This window comes from Impatiens glandulifera, chromosome 6 (genome assembly GCF_907164915.1).
Source record: "Impatiens glandulifera chromosome 6, dImpGla2.1, whole genome shotgun sequence".
NCBI classification, from domain to species: domain Eukaryota; kingdom Viridiplantae; phylum Streptophyta; class Magnoliopsida; order Ericales; family Balsaminaceae; genus Impatiens; species Impatiens glandulifera.
This window is the reverse complement of record NC_061867.1, coordinates 38,098,690-38,115,117: the sequence shown is the minus strand read 5'-3', so window position 1 is coordinate 38,115,117 and position 16,428 is coordinate 38,098,690. Positions and strand designations below refer to the sequence as shown.

At 37.9% G+C, this 16,428-nt stretch overlaps 1 protein-coding gene, 1 long non-coding RNA gene and 1 pseudogene across 2 annotated transcripts; 2 read left to right on the top strand and 1 right to left on the bottom strand.

Moving 5' to 3' along the window:
* Window positions 1-6,119: 6,119 nt before the first annotated feature.
* LOC124943579 lies at window positions 6,120-15,482 on the bottom strand (annotated as a pseudogene).
* Window positions 7,854-10,566, top strand: LOC124941821 (protein CHROMOSOME TRANSMISSION FIDELITY 7). The gene is made up of 6 exons (XM_047482175.1): window positions 7,854-8,084; window positions 8,184-8,427; window positions 8,505-8,600; window positions 8,683-8,751; window positions 8,856-9,211; window positions 10,387-10,566. Exons 1-6 carry the CDS (start codon window positions 7,915-7,917, stop codon window positions 10,520-10,522), a joined length of 1,071 nt encoding a protein of 356 aa, XP_047338131.1. The 5' UTR covers window positions 7,854-7,914; the 3' UTR covers window positions 10,523-10,566.
* Window positions 13,397-13,794, top strand: LOC124941100. The gene is made up of 2 exons (XR_007099597.1): window positions 13,397-13,502; window positions 13,592-13,794. It is a non-coding gene; the product is annotated as an uncharacterized LOC124941100 (long non-coding RNA).
* Window positions 15,483-16,428: the final 946 nt, after the last annotated feature.

Sequence of the window (16,428 nt, the reverse complement as noted above, 5' to 3'; positions counted from 1 at the left end):
GACCTTAGAACGATGCATGGTGATCTTCTTCCTGGCGTCCCATGAGTGCTCTTCCTCTCCCTTACACGTCACGGCATCGGGTGCACCTATGGCCGCCAGCTCCAACCGATATGAGACATTTCTGACACGTCTCTCGATTGAAAATGGTCCCTCGAATTTGCGCACAAGCCCCTTGAGCACAGACCGCAGAGACTTCAACTGTTGCGGGGGTAATTTCCCCTTTCCACCGTCCCCTATTCCGACTGCACGCCCTGCATCCTTTCCCATGGACTTGACGCGAGTGAAGGCGGACTAACTTTGGCCCACGTTGTCTGTGGCCAAACCTTGTGGATCTGATGGTTTCGTGCCTTTAGCCTTGAGCCGCTCGAAGACCTTGCACTTCTTTTGGACTTCCTTGGGTACTTGTCCTTTCCTTTTGGAACCGTCCTCATCATCCACCCTAGCAAAAGTGGTAAAAGCCCCTTTACCACATTTATGACCTCGGCTGAATCGCATTGTCGAGAACATGCCTATTCCCTTTGATTCTCTCCTTGTCGGAATCACGCTAGACTTCCCGTGATCCAAAATGATTAAGGAATCGGAATAAGGCATTATGCAAGCGTGTACCTGATCGCACCATTGTAATCCCAACACTACGTCGTAGTCTTCCATTGGGACCAAGGTAAACGAGACTGTCCCATACCAGTCTCCGATCCTGGTGTGCATTTTCCTAGCCTCCCCAGCCACCGGCTTGGCTGCATCGAAGGACTTCACTGTCCCTCTTGTTGGGCTGATCCGCAGACCCAACGCCTTGGCTACTCCTTCTCGCATGAAGTTGTGTGTAGCCCCTGTATCCACTAGTGCCTTAATGCGTCTTCCCCCGATCCAAGCTTCCACGAACAAAGAGCCACTCCTTGTTTCCTTGACCGGCTTCGCAACACTAGTCTTCGTAGTATTGAGAAGTCTCAAAGAACCCACCTGAGTCCCTTCCTCTTCCTCGGAAGACTCGTGTCCTTTCACTGTTGCAACTTTGTCCCCTAGAACGGGCACATAAACTTTATGTGATTATGGGCACCACAAATATGACACACTCTTGGCTTACCCGAGTCATCGGTCTTCCCCACAGAGGTGTTATGTGCATGCCCCTTCCTAGGTGGGCGGTCTCCCCCACCTTTCTCCTGGTCACGTGGGCGGTCTCCCCACGATTTTCCTCCTCGTCCCTGAGGATATTCGGCCTATCCACAGACACTTTGAGTTCTAACAGTCTTTCTGCAACTGCGATTGCCTCGGAGACATCCCGCACCTTGGCCCTTTGCAGCTCTAACTGCGCCCAAGTCTTAAGGCCATTCACAAACGCGAACAGGGCCTCCTGTTCCGTTAGACTAGGTAACTCGAGCATCAACTCTTGGAACTCCTTCACATACTCCTTGATGCTCTTGTTGTGCACAAGTTGATTCAACCTTTTCCTAGCCTCGAACTCGGCGTTCTCTGGGAAGAATTGGCGCTTGAACTCGTTCTTGAAGTCGTCCCACGTCTCCATTCGCAGCGTACCTCGTTCAATATCTACTTCCCGCCTCCTCCACCACAGTAGTGCCATCTCTTGCAGGAAGAAAGGTGCTGTCTCCAACTTGCCACGATCATCTAGTATGCTTGATGCCCGAAAGTACCTCTCCATGTTCCAAAGGAAGTCCTCCACTTCCCTTGCACTCCTCGAGCCTTTGAATGGAGTTGGCTTAGGAACATCCATCCATTGAGGTGCCGCACCTCTATGTTCCCCTCCATTCCTCTTAATCCGTCTTTCCATCGATTCTAGCCTCCCCAAGATCTCCCTCCGGAGGGCCTCGACCATCGCATGGACTTCTCCCCAGATTGTCTCGAGCACTTCATGGCGGATATCATTAACCTCCCCTCAAACCGATCCCAGCACTTCGTCACGAATGCTCCGGTTCATATTGTTAATGATCCCCATCACCTTGTTCTCCAACTTTTCACCAGCCTCATCCAACGCTGTCACCCTCTCGGCCACCGCGCTAAACACTTTGAGAGCCTCCTGGTGCTCGGACATGCCTTCCTCAAGCCGGGTCACCCGCGCTTCCATGTCGGCACTCCTCTCGACGGAATTGTCCCTCTTGGACCTCTTGTCCTTCTGTTCGTCGGTCGAAACCTTCGTGACTTTGGAACTTGAATCCATCTCTTCTTGACCCAATCTTCTTTCAAATGCGGAAGCACAAATGTGGATGCGATACCACTTTCGCTCTGATACCACTTGTCACGGGCAGAAACTCGGTCACCGAATATTCTCTCGTCCCGCGCGGCACTAGACTAGATTGCCACAATCCTAGCTAGTCAGCCTTCTAAAAGATGCAAGAAGATGGAATACTTGATAGAGAAAGAGCTTGGAGAATATCTTGTTTATTGCTTACAATAGTGAGGTATTACAAGTGTTGAGTTGAGTTTCTTGGTTTATGGCCAAGACTTGTTTATATACAAGTGGAAAGATCATTCTAAATCTTCCTTGTCCTAGACATTTCTAGACTCTTCTATTATTAAACTAATTCTAAGAATTCCTAGAGGTTTCTAGAGAATTCTACTAGCACCTATACATGAGAACTCCTAGAGAATTCTAGAGAGTTCTCCCACCTTACATACAAAAAGGAACTTCCTAGAGAATTTTAGAAAGTTCCATGACTCTACTTACAAAAGAGGAACTCCTAGAGAATTCTAAAGAGTTCCATGACCTCATTTACAAAAAGGGAACTCCTAGAGAAATCTAGAAAGTTCCATGACCGACCAAAATCCAGGAACTCCTAGAGGATTCTAGAGAGTTCCAGAAATGAACACAAAACCCCGAAATATTCTAGAAAATGCACCTTGTGAGCTTTCCATGTGTACCCCATACCAATGGGCCGTGACACGCGGCTCTAAATTTAGCTTATTTGAATGGATGGATATAAGGATTGATGGCCGGTTTTATCAGATGTTCCGGCCTTTGTGTTGAGGGTCCCGGTTGAGCCGGAATCATTAGTCGGTTGGTTAAATTCCTTAGGAGGCTTGTTTGTTTTGGTTAAAAGTGCATCTAACTTGATTTTGGATTTAAAGAGTCTTTAATTATTTTATAAAAAAATTAAAAAATATAAAATTACTGGAAATACTTTTCTGCATTTTATGAAACAAAATATTCGGATTAGGGTTATTTGAATAATATTTTATAATTATGTCTACATTGTTGTGTAAAAAATTGTATTCTAGGGTTCTAAAAATTATAAGAAAAAATCATTGATACTTGAATTATTTTTGACATTTTGGTGTACTAATTATAATTTTTGGAATGATTTTAAGATTTATTCATTTTCAGCCCTCTTATTAAAATATGCTCCTATATAATTTTCTAGTTTGCCCCTAATCATGTACTATAAAATATAGAAGTATTATTTAGGAAGGTTAATTTTGTCTAAGATAGGTTTGTTGATTTTCCTTAAAAAATTGTGTTATGAATACACAATTAAAGATAGTTTTGTATTCTAGTAATGCTAAGGGAACGTTTTTGTAGTGTTAGATCTTATTTTAGGACAAAATCATGTTTTTCCTTGCTTGATGTTCTTAGACCGTGGCCTAGTTTTCTATCGAGAAAATGAGACACGGTCTGGTTTTCAACCAAGGAGAAGGTACACTGACTTGATTTTCGAAGGAAAGCCCAACTGAATAATTCCTACAGGTAGTCACGTCTCTGAGTGAGGGTTATAAATAGACTATATATAAATATCTCCAAATAAACCACTAGGCCACCACATCATAAGCATTAAATGTATCTATAAAGATATCTATAATGTATTAGTCTTATTCTTATAAAATATTCATATTTATTGTGATTTTTTGATTTAGAATATCATGTAATGGTTCATTTGAAGTTTTGTGCTTAACAAAATAAAGAAATATAAGATAATTGTGAAAATAATTGAGTATTGTGGATATAATTTTTTTTTATGATTTTTTAATATGAATTGGGTGATTTAATTTTAATTATTAGTCATATTAATTATATATTTATACATAAAATTATAAATATAAATTAACAATTTTAAATTATATAATGATTAATTGATCATTAAGATTGTATAATAATGAAACAAGGTATATATTGGTTCATCGAAGTGACATATTAAAAAGTCGGGAAATTAATAAAATTAAAAACTCATTGATTTAAGTTAACTTCTTGTGGTGAATTATTATTTTAGTCTCTTATATATAATACAAATTCATATTATTAGAATATTTAAATAGAAGTAAAAATTCGTAAAAATAGAGTTATTATGTATTCTTACATTAAACAAAATAATAATAATAATAATACAAGTTCATAATAAAATTATATATATTATTAATGAGAGATTTTTTTTATTTTTATAAAGTCTTAAAGTTTGAAGAAATTTTCTATGAAATAATTTCTTATTTAGTTTAAAGAAAATAGGTTTTGTATTTTCTAAGTAAGGGAAATTTGATAATATGACCCTGAAAACAAATGTATTTTGAAATATAATTTCCATAATAACTTTTTTGTTTTTTAACCTTTTTTTAAATTTTTTCCAATTTTATCCTCAATAACCTTTTTATTTTTATTTTTTTATTTCTTTTTTATTTTTTATTTTTTCTTTTCTTTTTCTTTCTTTTCTTCTTCCCCCGCTTTCCCTTTCCCCCCCGACCGTTGCACTCCCCCCCTCCCCAGACCCTTCTTCTTCCCTTCCGTTCTTCTTCTTCCCTTCCGTTGCACTCCGCCGACGTTCGCCAAGAAGCCCAACCCTTCCAGCCAGCCTCTTCGTCGATCGCCAAGCCGAACTTCCAGCCAACGACGATCGCCAAACCTCGGACGATTCTAGCCCAACGATTTGAGGTTAGTTTAGGTTTATTGTTTAGGTTTATTGTTTAGGTAATCTTAGTTTAGTTTAGGTTTATTGTTTTAAATGCTGAGAATGCTGAGATTGATATAGTTTGAAATGCTGAGAATGTTTGTGAATGGTTTGTGAATATTTGCTTTGCATGTTTTGATTAGGGTTTTAGGGTTTTAGTTTATTATGAATGCTGAGAATGAATGCTGAGAATGGTGTATTTGATTAGGGTTTTAGGGTTTTAGTTTAGGTTTAGGGCTTGGCGTGGGGGTTGGGCGTGGGGCGTGGGGCGTGGGGCGTGGGGCGTGGGGTGTGGGGCTTGGGCGTGGGGCGTGGGGAGTGGGCGTGGGGCATGGGCGTGGGGGTGGGGCGTGAGGCGTGGGGGTTGGGCATGGGGCGTTGGGAGTGGGGGTTCGTCGTGGGGCGTAGGGCTTGGGCGTAGGGCGTGGGGCTTGGGCGTGGGGCGTGGGTCTTGGGCGTGGGGCGTGGGTCTTGGGCGTGGGTCTTGGGCGTGGGGTCACGCAATATGTAAAACTAATTAATAAGTTTCTTAATAAATGAGGATAGCTTAGTTGGGAGAATGTCAGACTGAAGATCTAAAGGTCAGGTGTTCAATCCACCTTCACTGTAAAAGTTTTTTTTTCTTTGCCTTTTACTTTATAATTAATGAAACAGCGAAGATAATACCCAACATTCTCATTATCTCCAATGTGAACTTAAGTTTCTAATATGAGCTAAGAAGATAATCTTAATCTAGGATGAACCTTGCTAAATCTATATTCTTGTTTTTGTGCTTGCATTAATCGACTATAACAACTTTTATTATACATATCTATGTAACAGCAGCAAATGTACAAAGTCTTCTGGTTTTTGGCAAAAAGAAAGAGGTATTACAGTGTTCAATTGAGGGTCAGTTATGGAGCTTTGTTGTTGTACTTGCAGCACAAAATGGAGCTTTATGAAGTAGAAATTTGAACAAATTACTAATTGTTGTGTAATATATATGTTGTACTATTTGCTGCACTTGAGAAAAGCCTCCAGTGTGTAATGGAAGGGTGGGATTATAAGTAAGTCAGGTACTTATTTTCTCAGTTGTCTCTTTCTCTCAACAATTTGTAAATTGAATTCATTGATGGGATTGTGCAAATCATGTATATTATACATACATTCTTATTCTTGAAAAGGAATCTCAATTCTTTTGTTTATATTTTATAAATCTTGTATTTTTTTGTATATATAAAGATTGTTTACTTAAAATTATTGAGAGCACAAAGCAACAAATAAGTTGTTTTTTGCCCAAAGGAAAATAACAAGTGCGTAATATAAACAAAATTCATCATTAACCAAAACATAGACAAAAGAAATAGGTTTGAAACTTATAAACTAATTATTCAAATGGCTTGTTTAATAATTTTCTATTTGAATGACTTTGAGAAGATTATAATGTAATTTTTATAAGTCACACAAACACCATTCATTTCTATTTATACTAATTCAACATCTATGAAAGAATCAATGAAACAAATAAATTACTACACAATAAATAATGAAATTGAATTAATTATTCGCCCCAGGCCCATAACACTTGTACACCCCGAAAAAGGCAGTCCTATATAGAAAATTCAACAATTAATATAATATGCATCAAAAGTAAATGAATGTTTAAGATTTGTATATTAAAGATGTATACTTGTTCTTGTTACTGATGTGGTCCCAATCATCCCAACCACCATGAGCCACAATATTAGCGAAATAAGTATGAGCGTAAACAATTCTAGAGTATTGGCCCAAGAAAAATTGTACACACAACCATTTTGAAAGAATATTCATACATATCAAAATCATTTCAATGTTTATATATATCATCACTCTGTTTAAAAAATTTCCAATAGAAAAAAAAACTTTTACAGTGAAGGTGGATCAAACACCTGACCTTTAGATCTTCAGTCTAACATTCTCCCAACTAAGCTATCCTCATTTATTAAGAAACTTATTAATTAGTTTTACATATTGCGTGACCCCACGCCCAAGACCCAAGACCCATGCCCAAGACCCACGCCCCACGCTCAAGACCCACGCCCCACGCCCCACGCCCACGCCCAAGACCCACGCCCCACGCCCAAGACCCACGGCCCACGCCCCACGCCCACGCCTAAGGGCCACGCCCCACGCCCAAGCCCCACGCCCAAGCCCTACGCCCCACGCCCAACCCCCACTCCTCACGCCCCACGTCCCACGCCCCACGCCCCACGCCCCACGCCCAACCTCCACGCCAAGCCCTAAACCTAAACTAAAACCCTAAAACCCTAATCAAATATACCATTCTCAGCATTCATTCTCAGCATTCATAATAAACTAAAACCCTAAAACCCTAATCAAAACATGCAAAGCAAATATTCACAAGCCATTCACAAACATTCTCAGCATTTCAAACTATATCAATCTCAGCATTCTCAGCATTTAAAACAATAAACCTAAACTAAACTAAGATTACCTAAACAATAAACCTAAACTAACCTCAAATCGTTGGGCTAGAATCGTCCGAGGTTTGGCGATCGTCATTGGCTGGAAGTTCGGCTTGGCGATCGACGAAGAGGCTGGCTGGAAGGGTTGAGCTTCTTGGCGAACGTCGGCGGAGTGCAACGGAAGGGAAGAAGAAGAACGGAAGGGAAGAAGAAGGGTCTGGGGAGGGGGGAGTGCAACGGTCGGGGGAAAGGGAAAGCGGGGGAAGAAGAAAAGAAAAGAAAGAAAAAGAAAAGAAAAAAATAAAAAATAAAAAGGTTATTGAGGGTAAAATTGGAAAAAATTAAAAAAAAGGTTAAAAAACAAAAAAGTTATTTTGGAGGTTATATTTCAAAATACCTTTGTTTTCAGGGTCATATTATCAAATTTCCCCTAAGTAAAGAATTGAACAAATAAAAGAAAAAGTTAGAATCTTTTCATTTGGCGGTCGCTACAAATTTTCTCTTTCATTGGCGCCAAAGATCGAATACTACATCTAGCCCCGGTTAGAACGCAAAATCTCGACCTGGGTTGCAAGAAATTCTTACACATGCAGCCCAAAATAACTTCTTTCTTCAATTCTTCTTCCACACCACAATCTCCTGAACTGAAGAACATCTCTGAATCCGACAATTTGTTTGGCGACTATGATTCTCATCTCAATCAATCAGAAATACGCATCATATACAAGCGTAGATCTCCAGAACAAAACCCCATCAGGTATGTATATGCATACATGATACATTGATACATTGATACATCCCCCTTCTCTCTCTATAGTCATATCGTTCATCACAAGGTCAATTTTTGTTTATTCAGAGAGAGCGATGATGAATCTATAAACGGAAAACAACTCAAGGGTCTCTCCGAAGATTTGTCATTGAATCGCGCATCTACATTCAAGAAAAGAAGCTATGCGCAATTCCATTTAGAACTGGGTCAGTCTGATTTTCTTCTTCGAACCTGTTCCATATGTGGGTTCAAATATGCCGCAGGTGATGAAGGAGATGAATATTTTCATAAAACAATCCACAAGAATTTCACTCATGGGATCCAATTTAAGGTCCATATTTATATACAAATAATTCATTGATCGATTTGAGTTTTTCTTAACCTGAATTGTTCTTGGCCTATCATTAGGGTTGGCGCAAGGAGAGAGAGATCCAATTACCATCGGTTCAGTCGGGTCGAGTGATTCTTGTCTTAGATAATGATTCCGTAGCACAGAAAAACAAGGTGCATACTTATATACTTAGGTCTAATGTTTAGTTAACTAGAATCTGATCAATTGGTAATTGGGTTATGGTATAATTAACAGGTACATGAGGTTTTGAAGATGATGGAGATGGAGCTTGGAGATGGCTGGATATTTCATCAACATTGCAAGGTAAGTCTTGTAGAATGATTTAAGGCTTGATTTTAGTATTTATAAACATCATGGTTGGTTGTAAACAGATTCAATTTTTGCTCTAATTTCTCTACTGTTTGCAGGTGTATCTGTTCATTACCTCCCAGAGAATTGCTGGCTGTTTAATTGCAGAGACAATAACAAAGGCACATAGACTCATCTCATCTTCAGTCAACAAAAGGCCTAAGAATATAGTCATGAAGAAAGCACAAAATAGACCCACAGAACTACAATTTGGCAAAGTGTGCTTTCAGAGACAAGTAGTGAAACGATCATCTGTTACCAATAGTGGGAAGACTGGGGATGAAGAAGAGTTCTTCAAAGGAGCAATATGCTGTGAAGAAGAGTCTGTTCCTGCTGTTTGTGGAATTAGAGCCATTTGGGTCAGTCTTTCAAATAGAAGGAAACATATAGCCACTCATTTGCTTGATGCTGCCAGGTATCCCATTCATCCCTTCAAAAATTCCAAGAGCTTGTGTAGGATTTTATGTTTTCTTAGTTGCTATGTGGGTTTTGTTCTTTGTTTTTTAAAGTCACTGCATAAGCAATTTTGATTTGGGTTTTTTCTTTCATCTCTTTACATGCAAATATGGTGAGGTTTCCTTTAGCTTATATGCCATAAGAGCTGTAAATTCTACAACTACAATAGTATTGCAGTTATAAGTAGATGTTAGAGTTTGATTATAAAGTACTAATTTTATATATGTCATCTTGAATAATAGAGAAGAAGTAATAGAATAGAAGATATGAGAATATTGTATTGAATTAATTGAGTAATGATAATAATACTGTATGCCTCTATTTATAACTATTGTATATACTATAATCTTATTTGTAATGAAATTCTAAATGACCTATAACCACTCATTCTTATCTAAATTCTTAATATTTATCTAAAACGGTTGTTTTGTTTACGAAACTTTAAGTAGGTCCAAACCTTGAGAGCTTATTAGGAGTGGAAACTATAGCCAGTACACGAAATGAATACTAATTCAAGACTCATTGTCCTTACATAATCTCGGTGTTGATTGGGAGACATGCATGCCTTTCTTGTCTGTTTTTGTTTCCTTTGGCTTTTTTCAATGTTTTATTGTGGGAAAGATGAAGTAACTTTGCTGTATTTTGAGATATTTAATATGTTAAGTAACAACATTGAGCCTATGTGTGCTCAATCTATCTAAATAAATCACACAATTATTTCAATCTATAAAAATCTTGATATTAGCCAAAAAAAAAAATAATCTGTAGAAATCTTGAGAAGCTGCAGAAAGGGTCCACTAGCTTGCTGAGGTCCAATCCCCTATTTTATTTCTCTTGATGTTTCTATCAAAGTCCTTTTTATGTTATTCTTTGGGGTTTTTTCTTCTGATTTTATGTTGTTGGCAATGCTGACTTGGATCTTTTGCACATACACGTCATAACAAAAACATAGGACCTTCAAAAAAGAGACATTCTATGAAAATGAGTCACGATAGATTTGTATCATAAATAAGAAACGGAAAAATTCTTGTTTTGTTTTTCAAATTGTGTCATTAAGTGTGTATGCTTATTTTAAACAGGTTTTTTTTTGGAATTAATATAGTAAAGTGAAATTGTATTTTGTTTGCTTTGCAGGATAAATTGGTACGAGGGAGAGGAGAAGCTTGAAGCTTCTCAAATGGCATTCTCGCAGCCGAGTTCAACAGGCATGGCATTGGCAGCTTCTTATACCGGAACTACCTCATTTTTGGTGTACAAAGCCTGTGAGTAATTAGTAGGAGCAACAAAAGTGATTAATTTAATGCCTTTTGGACTTGGTGTAGACTTCTTCTTTTTAGTTCTAGAAAAAAGCATGCTGTTTATTTATTTATATATACATATATCATCATAGGAAACACAAGTTTGAATAATATTTTCAAGTGTTTTTATTTGATTTAAAAAAAAGGTCTGCTTTTAAATTTGATGAAGAAATTTCAAGATTAACTTGTGGAGTAGTTTTTATTGATCTTTTGGTTGACTTCACCCTCTTGAACTCCAAAATCATTATGATGTCGAACAACCGAACACTGACGACCTTATCACGAAGAAGATTGAAGCTCCATTTTGAAAAGTCTTCTCATCAGAGCTTGAGGGCTCAAATAACCGAAAGAGGATATTTTCCCTTACTCATACCTCTAATTTCAGGTATAGACAGATATGTCCCAACACTAGGAATTCAAAAGCCATCAATAGGAATTCTATACAATGTCTCATTAGATGTAGTATCTTTCAAAAATTACACATTGATACCTAAATAAAGATTCTGATCGAATGTCTTTCTTTGGCCCGCTTTGACTTTATTAGAGTCGTCACTCGTCTGTTATAATAGAAATAGAAAATGATAAAGTTTAGTACTTTTGAAACACATAAGTTTACTGTTTTTGAAATACATAAGTTTACTGTTTTTGAAACACATAAGTTTACTGTTTTTGAAACACATAAGTTTACTGAAGTTTAATTTAAGGGTTATTTGAAAAACACATAAGTTAATTCAAATTTAAAATAAAAAAAATGATAAATTAAACAATGCTGAAGTTTTTGATGTATTATTCAATTATCAATTTAATCCAAAAACATTCCATGAATTGAAAAGCCTATTTTAAACCATCTCTTAAATTTGAAATGGGAGGTTTTTGATTAACTTGATTTGATTCAATTCTTAATAACGGGTAAGAATTAAGTTTGAATCATCAATTGCATAAAAGAACAACATATATATCTGAAAAAAAATTGTTTTTTTTATTCAATTGGTGTGTTATATGAATTGGAGCATATAAAAACTAAAGTTAGAAGCGTATAAGTCATTCATATTTGTTCTATATATACATACAAAAAAACAATTTAAAAATAAACTTAGAAGCGTAGATGATCCACAATAGAAACACTCAATTTGAAGCTCTCAAGAGGCCAACAATGGCAGATTTTTCTCCTCTCTATCTTGTGCTTTCAAATTCTATATTTATATATTTATATATTTATATATTTCTGAGGACGTAAGAAATCCAACCCAACAAACCTCAATGGATTTAGTTGAGTATCGGAGAAGAATTTCAACTTTTCTCCTTTGTGTTCTTGATCTTTAAAGGTTAAATTTGTCATATTTGATCGATTAAAATTGATGAAACTTTGGAGAAATGATCTTTGTTGTTCAATCTTCAAGTAGCTCAAATCGTTTGTGAAAGCGAAATTTGATAATATAACCCTAAAAAGAAGCTAATTTTGATATTTAACCTCCATAATAAAGTTTTTGATTTTTAACCTTTTTTTTAAATTTTTTCCAATTATACCCTTAATAACCTTTTTATTTTTTACAATTTTTTTTTTTTCTTTTTCTTTTTTTTCCTTTCCTTTCCCCATTCCCTTTCTTTCTTCCCGTTTTCCTCTTCCCCTGAAGTCGCGACTGTTGGCTTTCCCCGACCATTCTTCCGGTCCCTTTCTTCCTGCCGAGCATCCCGACGATCGCCAAGCCACAGCCGGACGATCTCCAAGCACCAGCCGGACGTTCTTCGTTTCTCGTTCTCGTTCGAATCATTCAGAGACTGAGGTTAGTTCTCCTTTCTCGTTCTATTCATTCAGTTTAGTTTAGGGATCAATGATTACTGCAATATGCTTAGATTACTGAAGTTTAGTTTAGGTATTGCTTCATTTTGGAAATGCTTAGTTAGTTTAGGGTTTGGGTTTGGGTTTGGGTTTGGGCGTAGGGTTTGGGCGTGGGGCGTGGGGCGTGGGGCGTGGGGCGTGGGGCGTGGGGCGTGGGGCGTGGGGCGTGGGGCGTGGGGCGTGGGGCGTGGGGCGTGGGGCGTGGGGCGTGGGGCGTGGGGCTTGGGCGTGGGGCTTGGGCGTGGGGCTTGGGCGTGGGGCGTGGGGCGTGGGGCGTGGGGCGTGGGGCTTGGGCGTGGGGCGTGGGGCGTGGGGCGTGGGGCTTGGGCGTGGGGCTTGGGCGTGGGCGTGAGCGTGAGCTTGCAGTGATATATGGTCAGGTTTTATGCATCATGAGGAGGAGCTTGAAGAATCGTGTTCAGATCATATCTCTGTGGAAAATCATGCCAGCGATGTTTCGACAAGTTATAACCATGTTCCTATTCGTTTGCCTAGCCATGAACATATCAATGTTAATGTTTCGGATACAGAAGAGGATGAAGAGGAAGACGAACAAGACATTGATGATGAAGGACAGACGGGGAGAATGGTTAGTATTTTGTCGAGTTCTAGTAGTCCTCCTGAAACTAGTTACAGATTAACGAGGGAAAACAGTAGAAGGCTTTTCTGGGATGCTTTCTCTAGACGGAATTCTATAAGAAGGCATAGAGGAGATTCAATTGCTGCTGCTGCGGCTGCAGATGGTTTAGGATCTCATGATAGATTCCTCTTCGACTTTGATCTTAGTGCTGATTCTTCTGATGATGATCAGGGTAATAGAATTCACAGTTCTAGCATTCAACGTCTTCAATCACAATCTGAGGTACTATTATGTAGAGCTTTTGGTTTTTCATGTTATCAAAAGTTATTTGAACAATGGTTTTTTCGTGTTGTCAAAGAATTGAATAATGAAAATAGATGATATAGATATGGTATCCCCATTGATCAACTTGACGAATTCGTGTCAATTCTTCTTCCAGGCCTTTTCGAAGAGAATTCACTATGGGAAATTTGTAGCAGAGGCTAAGTTTCGAGCTTCGCCCGAGGACTATACAAGTGCAATAAAAGCACAAGTAAGTGTGTGGGAGCACTTACATAAAGTTCCTGTTAGTTGTTACAATAGAGGTCAATTAATGAACTCTTGATATTGTCTTTGTTGTAGGACCGAAAATGGCTGATGGATTTACTTACATATCCAATGGTTGAAGAAGCAGTGAAGAGAAGGGTGGAGATAAAATCGAAAACTCATGGTCAAGAAGTGGTGATTAATCAGGGAGATGAACTGGTTTCAGGTTCAGATCCGAATTACAGAATAAAACCAAACTTGGTTGGGGATTTGTATGGAGATTGGATCATGCCATTGACCTCCCCTAATAATAATAATAATATGTTATTAGATTACTTACTACTTATGTATTATAAATCAATGCCCTAATGTTTGGCCTCCCCTGTTTTAGAACAAAACAAAATCTTATCTATTGCCGACCAATGAATGCTGTCTTAATCTTATATTAATTAATTATATTTGTATGTTTATTTCAGATTTCAATATGATTTCCTTATTTATATTATTATTGATCTTTTGAGAAAAGAAAATGAAAGTGTAATAAGGAAGAGGACGCGTAATGAAACAAGTATGAACTGGAGTGAGCTGGATAACACTAACTGCTCTGCTGTTTGTATTCATTTCCAGATCCATCTATTAATTATATATGTTAACTAAGTTTTAAGATTCAAGTTACTTGTTAAAAATTAGCTAAAAATGAAACTTAGATTTAGTATCATAATTAATACAAACTAATTTCATGAGACAGAATATAATAATCCACTGAATAACAAACTAAACTAAGCATACAAAATTCCAACAAATTTGCTAAGCTGAAATTTTGTCTAACCGATTGTAGGTTCACAACTTTGTCCAACCGATTGTAGGTTCACTTGGGTGGTTTGCTCCAAGTTTGTTTATGTTCCTCAAAACTTCCAACAACTGCCAATTGTTGTCTGTCTGTCGGCATATTAGCATCAGTAAAAATTCTCTGCCCATCTTCAGATTCTAATCCCATTGCCACTACTACAACAGACTTCTCTATAAATTCTGAATTTAATTGAGACCGGTCGCCAGCCATTACTAGTGCACCTAATATTTCACCTAAAAACATTCCCTGCAGAATAACATAAACAAATGCCAATTATTTATTGTATACAAACTAGTGTAACCAACCAATGAATGGATATCAACTTACCACATGTTGATATCTGTGTTTCTTTTGTTGCAACTTGTATAGACGAGACAATAATCGTTTAGCTAGAAAAGCTTCGGGCGTCTTCTTGTTGATACGAAGCCTTTCTAGAATCACGGGGAATTCACTGAGCTTACGCTGGACACTCAATGGGATAAGTGTGATGTTAAGACCAGATTCGAAAACTATTTTCGCAGCCATGGGATCAAGAAACATGTTGAATTCTGCAAATTTGTTTGCGGGAATTGTAAAGATATTGTCATTTTCTGTATTTTTATTATCACCACTTCTTATGTGTCCACCATTTATAAAGACCTCCTGCATCACATCCAGAACCGTCAAGATTTTTTATATAAGTTCAGGATGATCAGTATCCCGAGGAGCTCCATATTTTACTGAGTTCTCAGAAGTAAACCTGAAACCAAAAGAAAAATAATAATGGTTAAATGCTTTTGTCGTTTTTTTACCCAAACAATCTTTAAATGCAATTTACAAGGACAGTTTACCTTCGTGAGCTTCGTGGTAAATCACGAGCTAATCCATAAAGGGTGTCTGAGTCGAGGAATCACCATTACCATTAGGGATAGCTTGAGTGTACTTGCAATCACCAACAGCCGAGAAAATAGAGTCAGACTGGTTCATTGGAAGTACATCTCCTAGACCAACAGGAATGTCATCGCGACCCATTATGTGTAGTAAATCATAGATGACATCTATGGTTGCTGCATTTGCCCAGGCAGTAGCAGACACAAGTATAGCCTGGGAACATGATCCAGGCTCAAGCTTAAGCTCAAGCCCAAGCCCAAGCCCAAGCCCACGCCCACGCCCCACGCCCCACGCCCCACGCCCCACGCCCCACGCCCCACGCCCCACGCCCAACGCCCAACGCCCAACGAGAACGAGAAACGAGAACGAGAAACGAAGAACGTCCGGCTGGTGCTTGGAGATCGTCCGGCTGTGGCTTGGCGATCGTCGGGATGCTCGGCAGGAAGAAAGGGACCGGAAGAATGGTCGGGGAAAGCCAACAGTCGCGACTTCAGGGGAAGAGGAAAACGGGAAGAAAGAAAGGGAATGGGGAAAGGAAAGGAAAAAGAAAAAAAAAAAAAAAATTTTTAAAAAATAAAAAGGTTATTAAGGGTATAATTGGAAAAATTTTAAAAAAAAGGTTAAAAATCAAAAACTTTATTATAGAGGTTAATTATCAAAATTAGCTTCTTTTTAAGGTTATATTATCAAATTTCCCTTGTGAAATGGTGGCCTAAATAGAAAGTTGCATTTTATGAAAAAAAAAAAGAAAAAGTAAAGATACTGTTCATTCATTCACGTCTTCAACGCGCACATGGGAAGTTTTATCCGGGGGCGAGGAAACATTTTATTTATATCTCTAGGTGGTTCGGGTGATTCACATGTCCAGACGTCTATGTGGTTCGGGTGATCTACGTTATAAGATACGCGCCCCCATCTAAAAAGTAAAGTTGCAATTAAAAATTTTGAATTTTTTCAAATTTTTTTGTTTGATCGGGTTTTATTTATTATAAGCTTTGATTATGTAATTTTTATGTTTAGAATCAGTATATATATTATATATGAACTTTCTATTGAAATAGATCGGATCAAATCAACCTAAATCAATAATTTCAAAATTTTGAGTTTGAAAATTGTATTTTTAAAATCTTTGTGTTCTTAGTTTTAATCTGAATTTTTTTTTTTATCTAATTAGTTGCTATACATGTTTGTTAACATGTTAGAATGAATACCA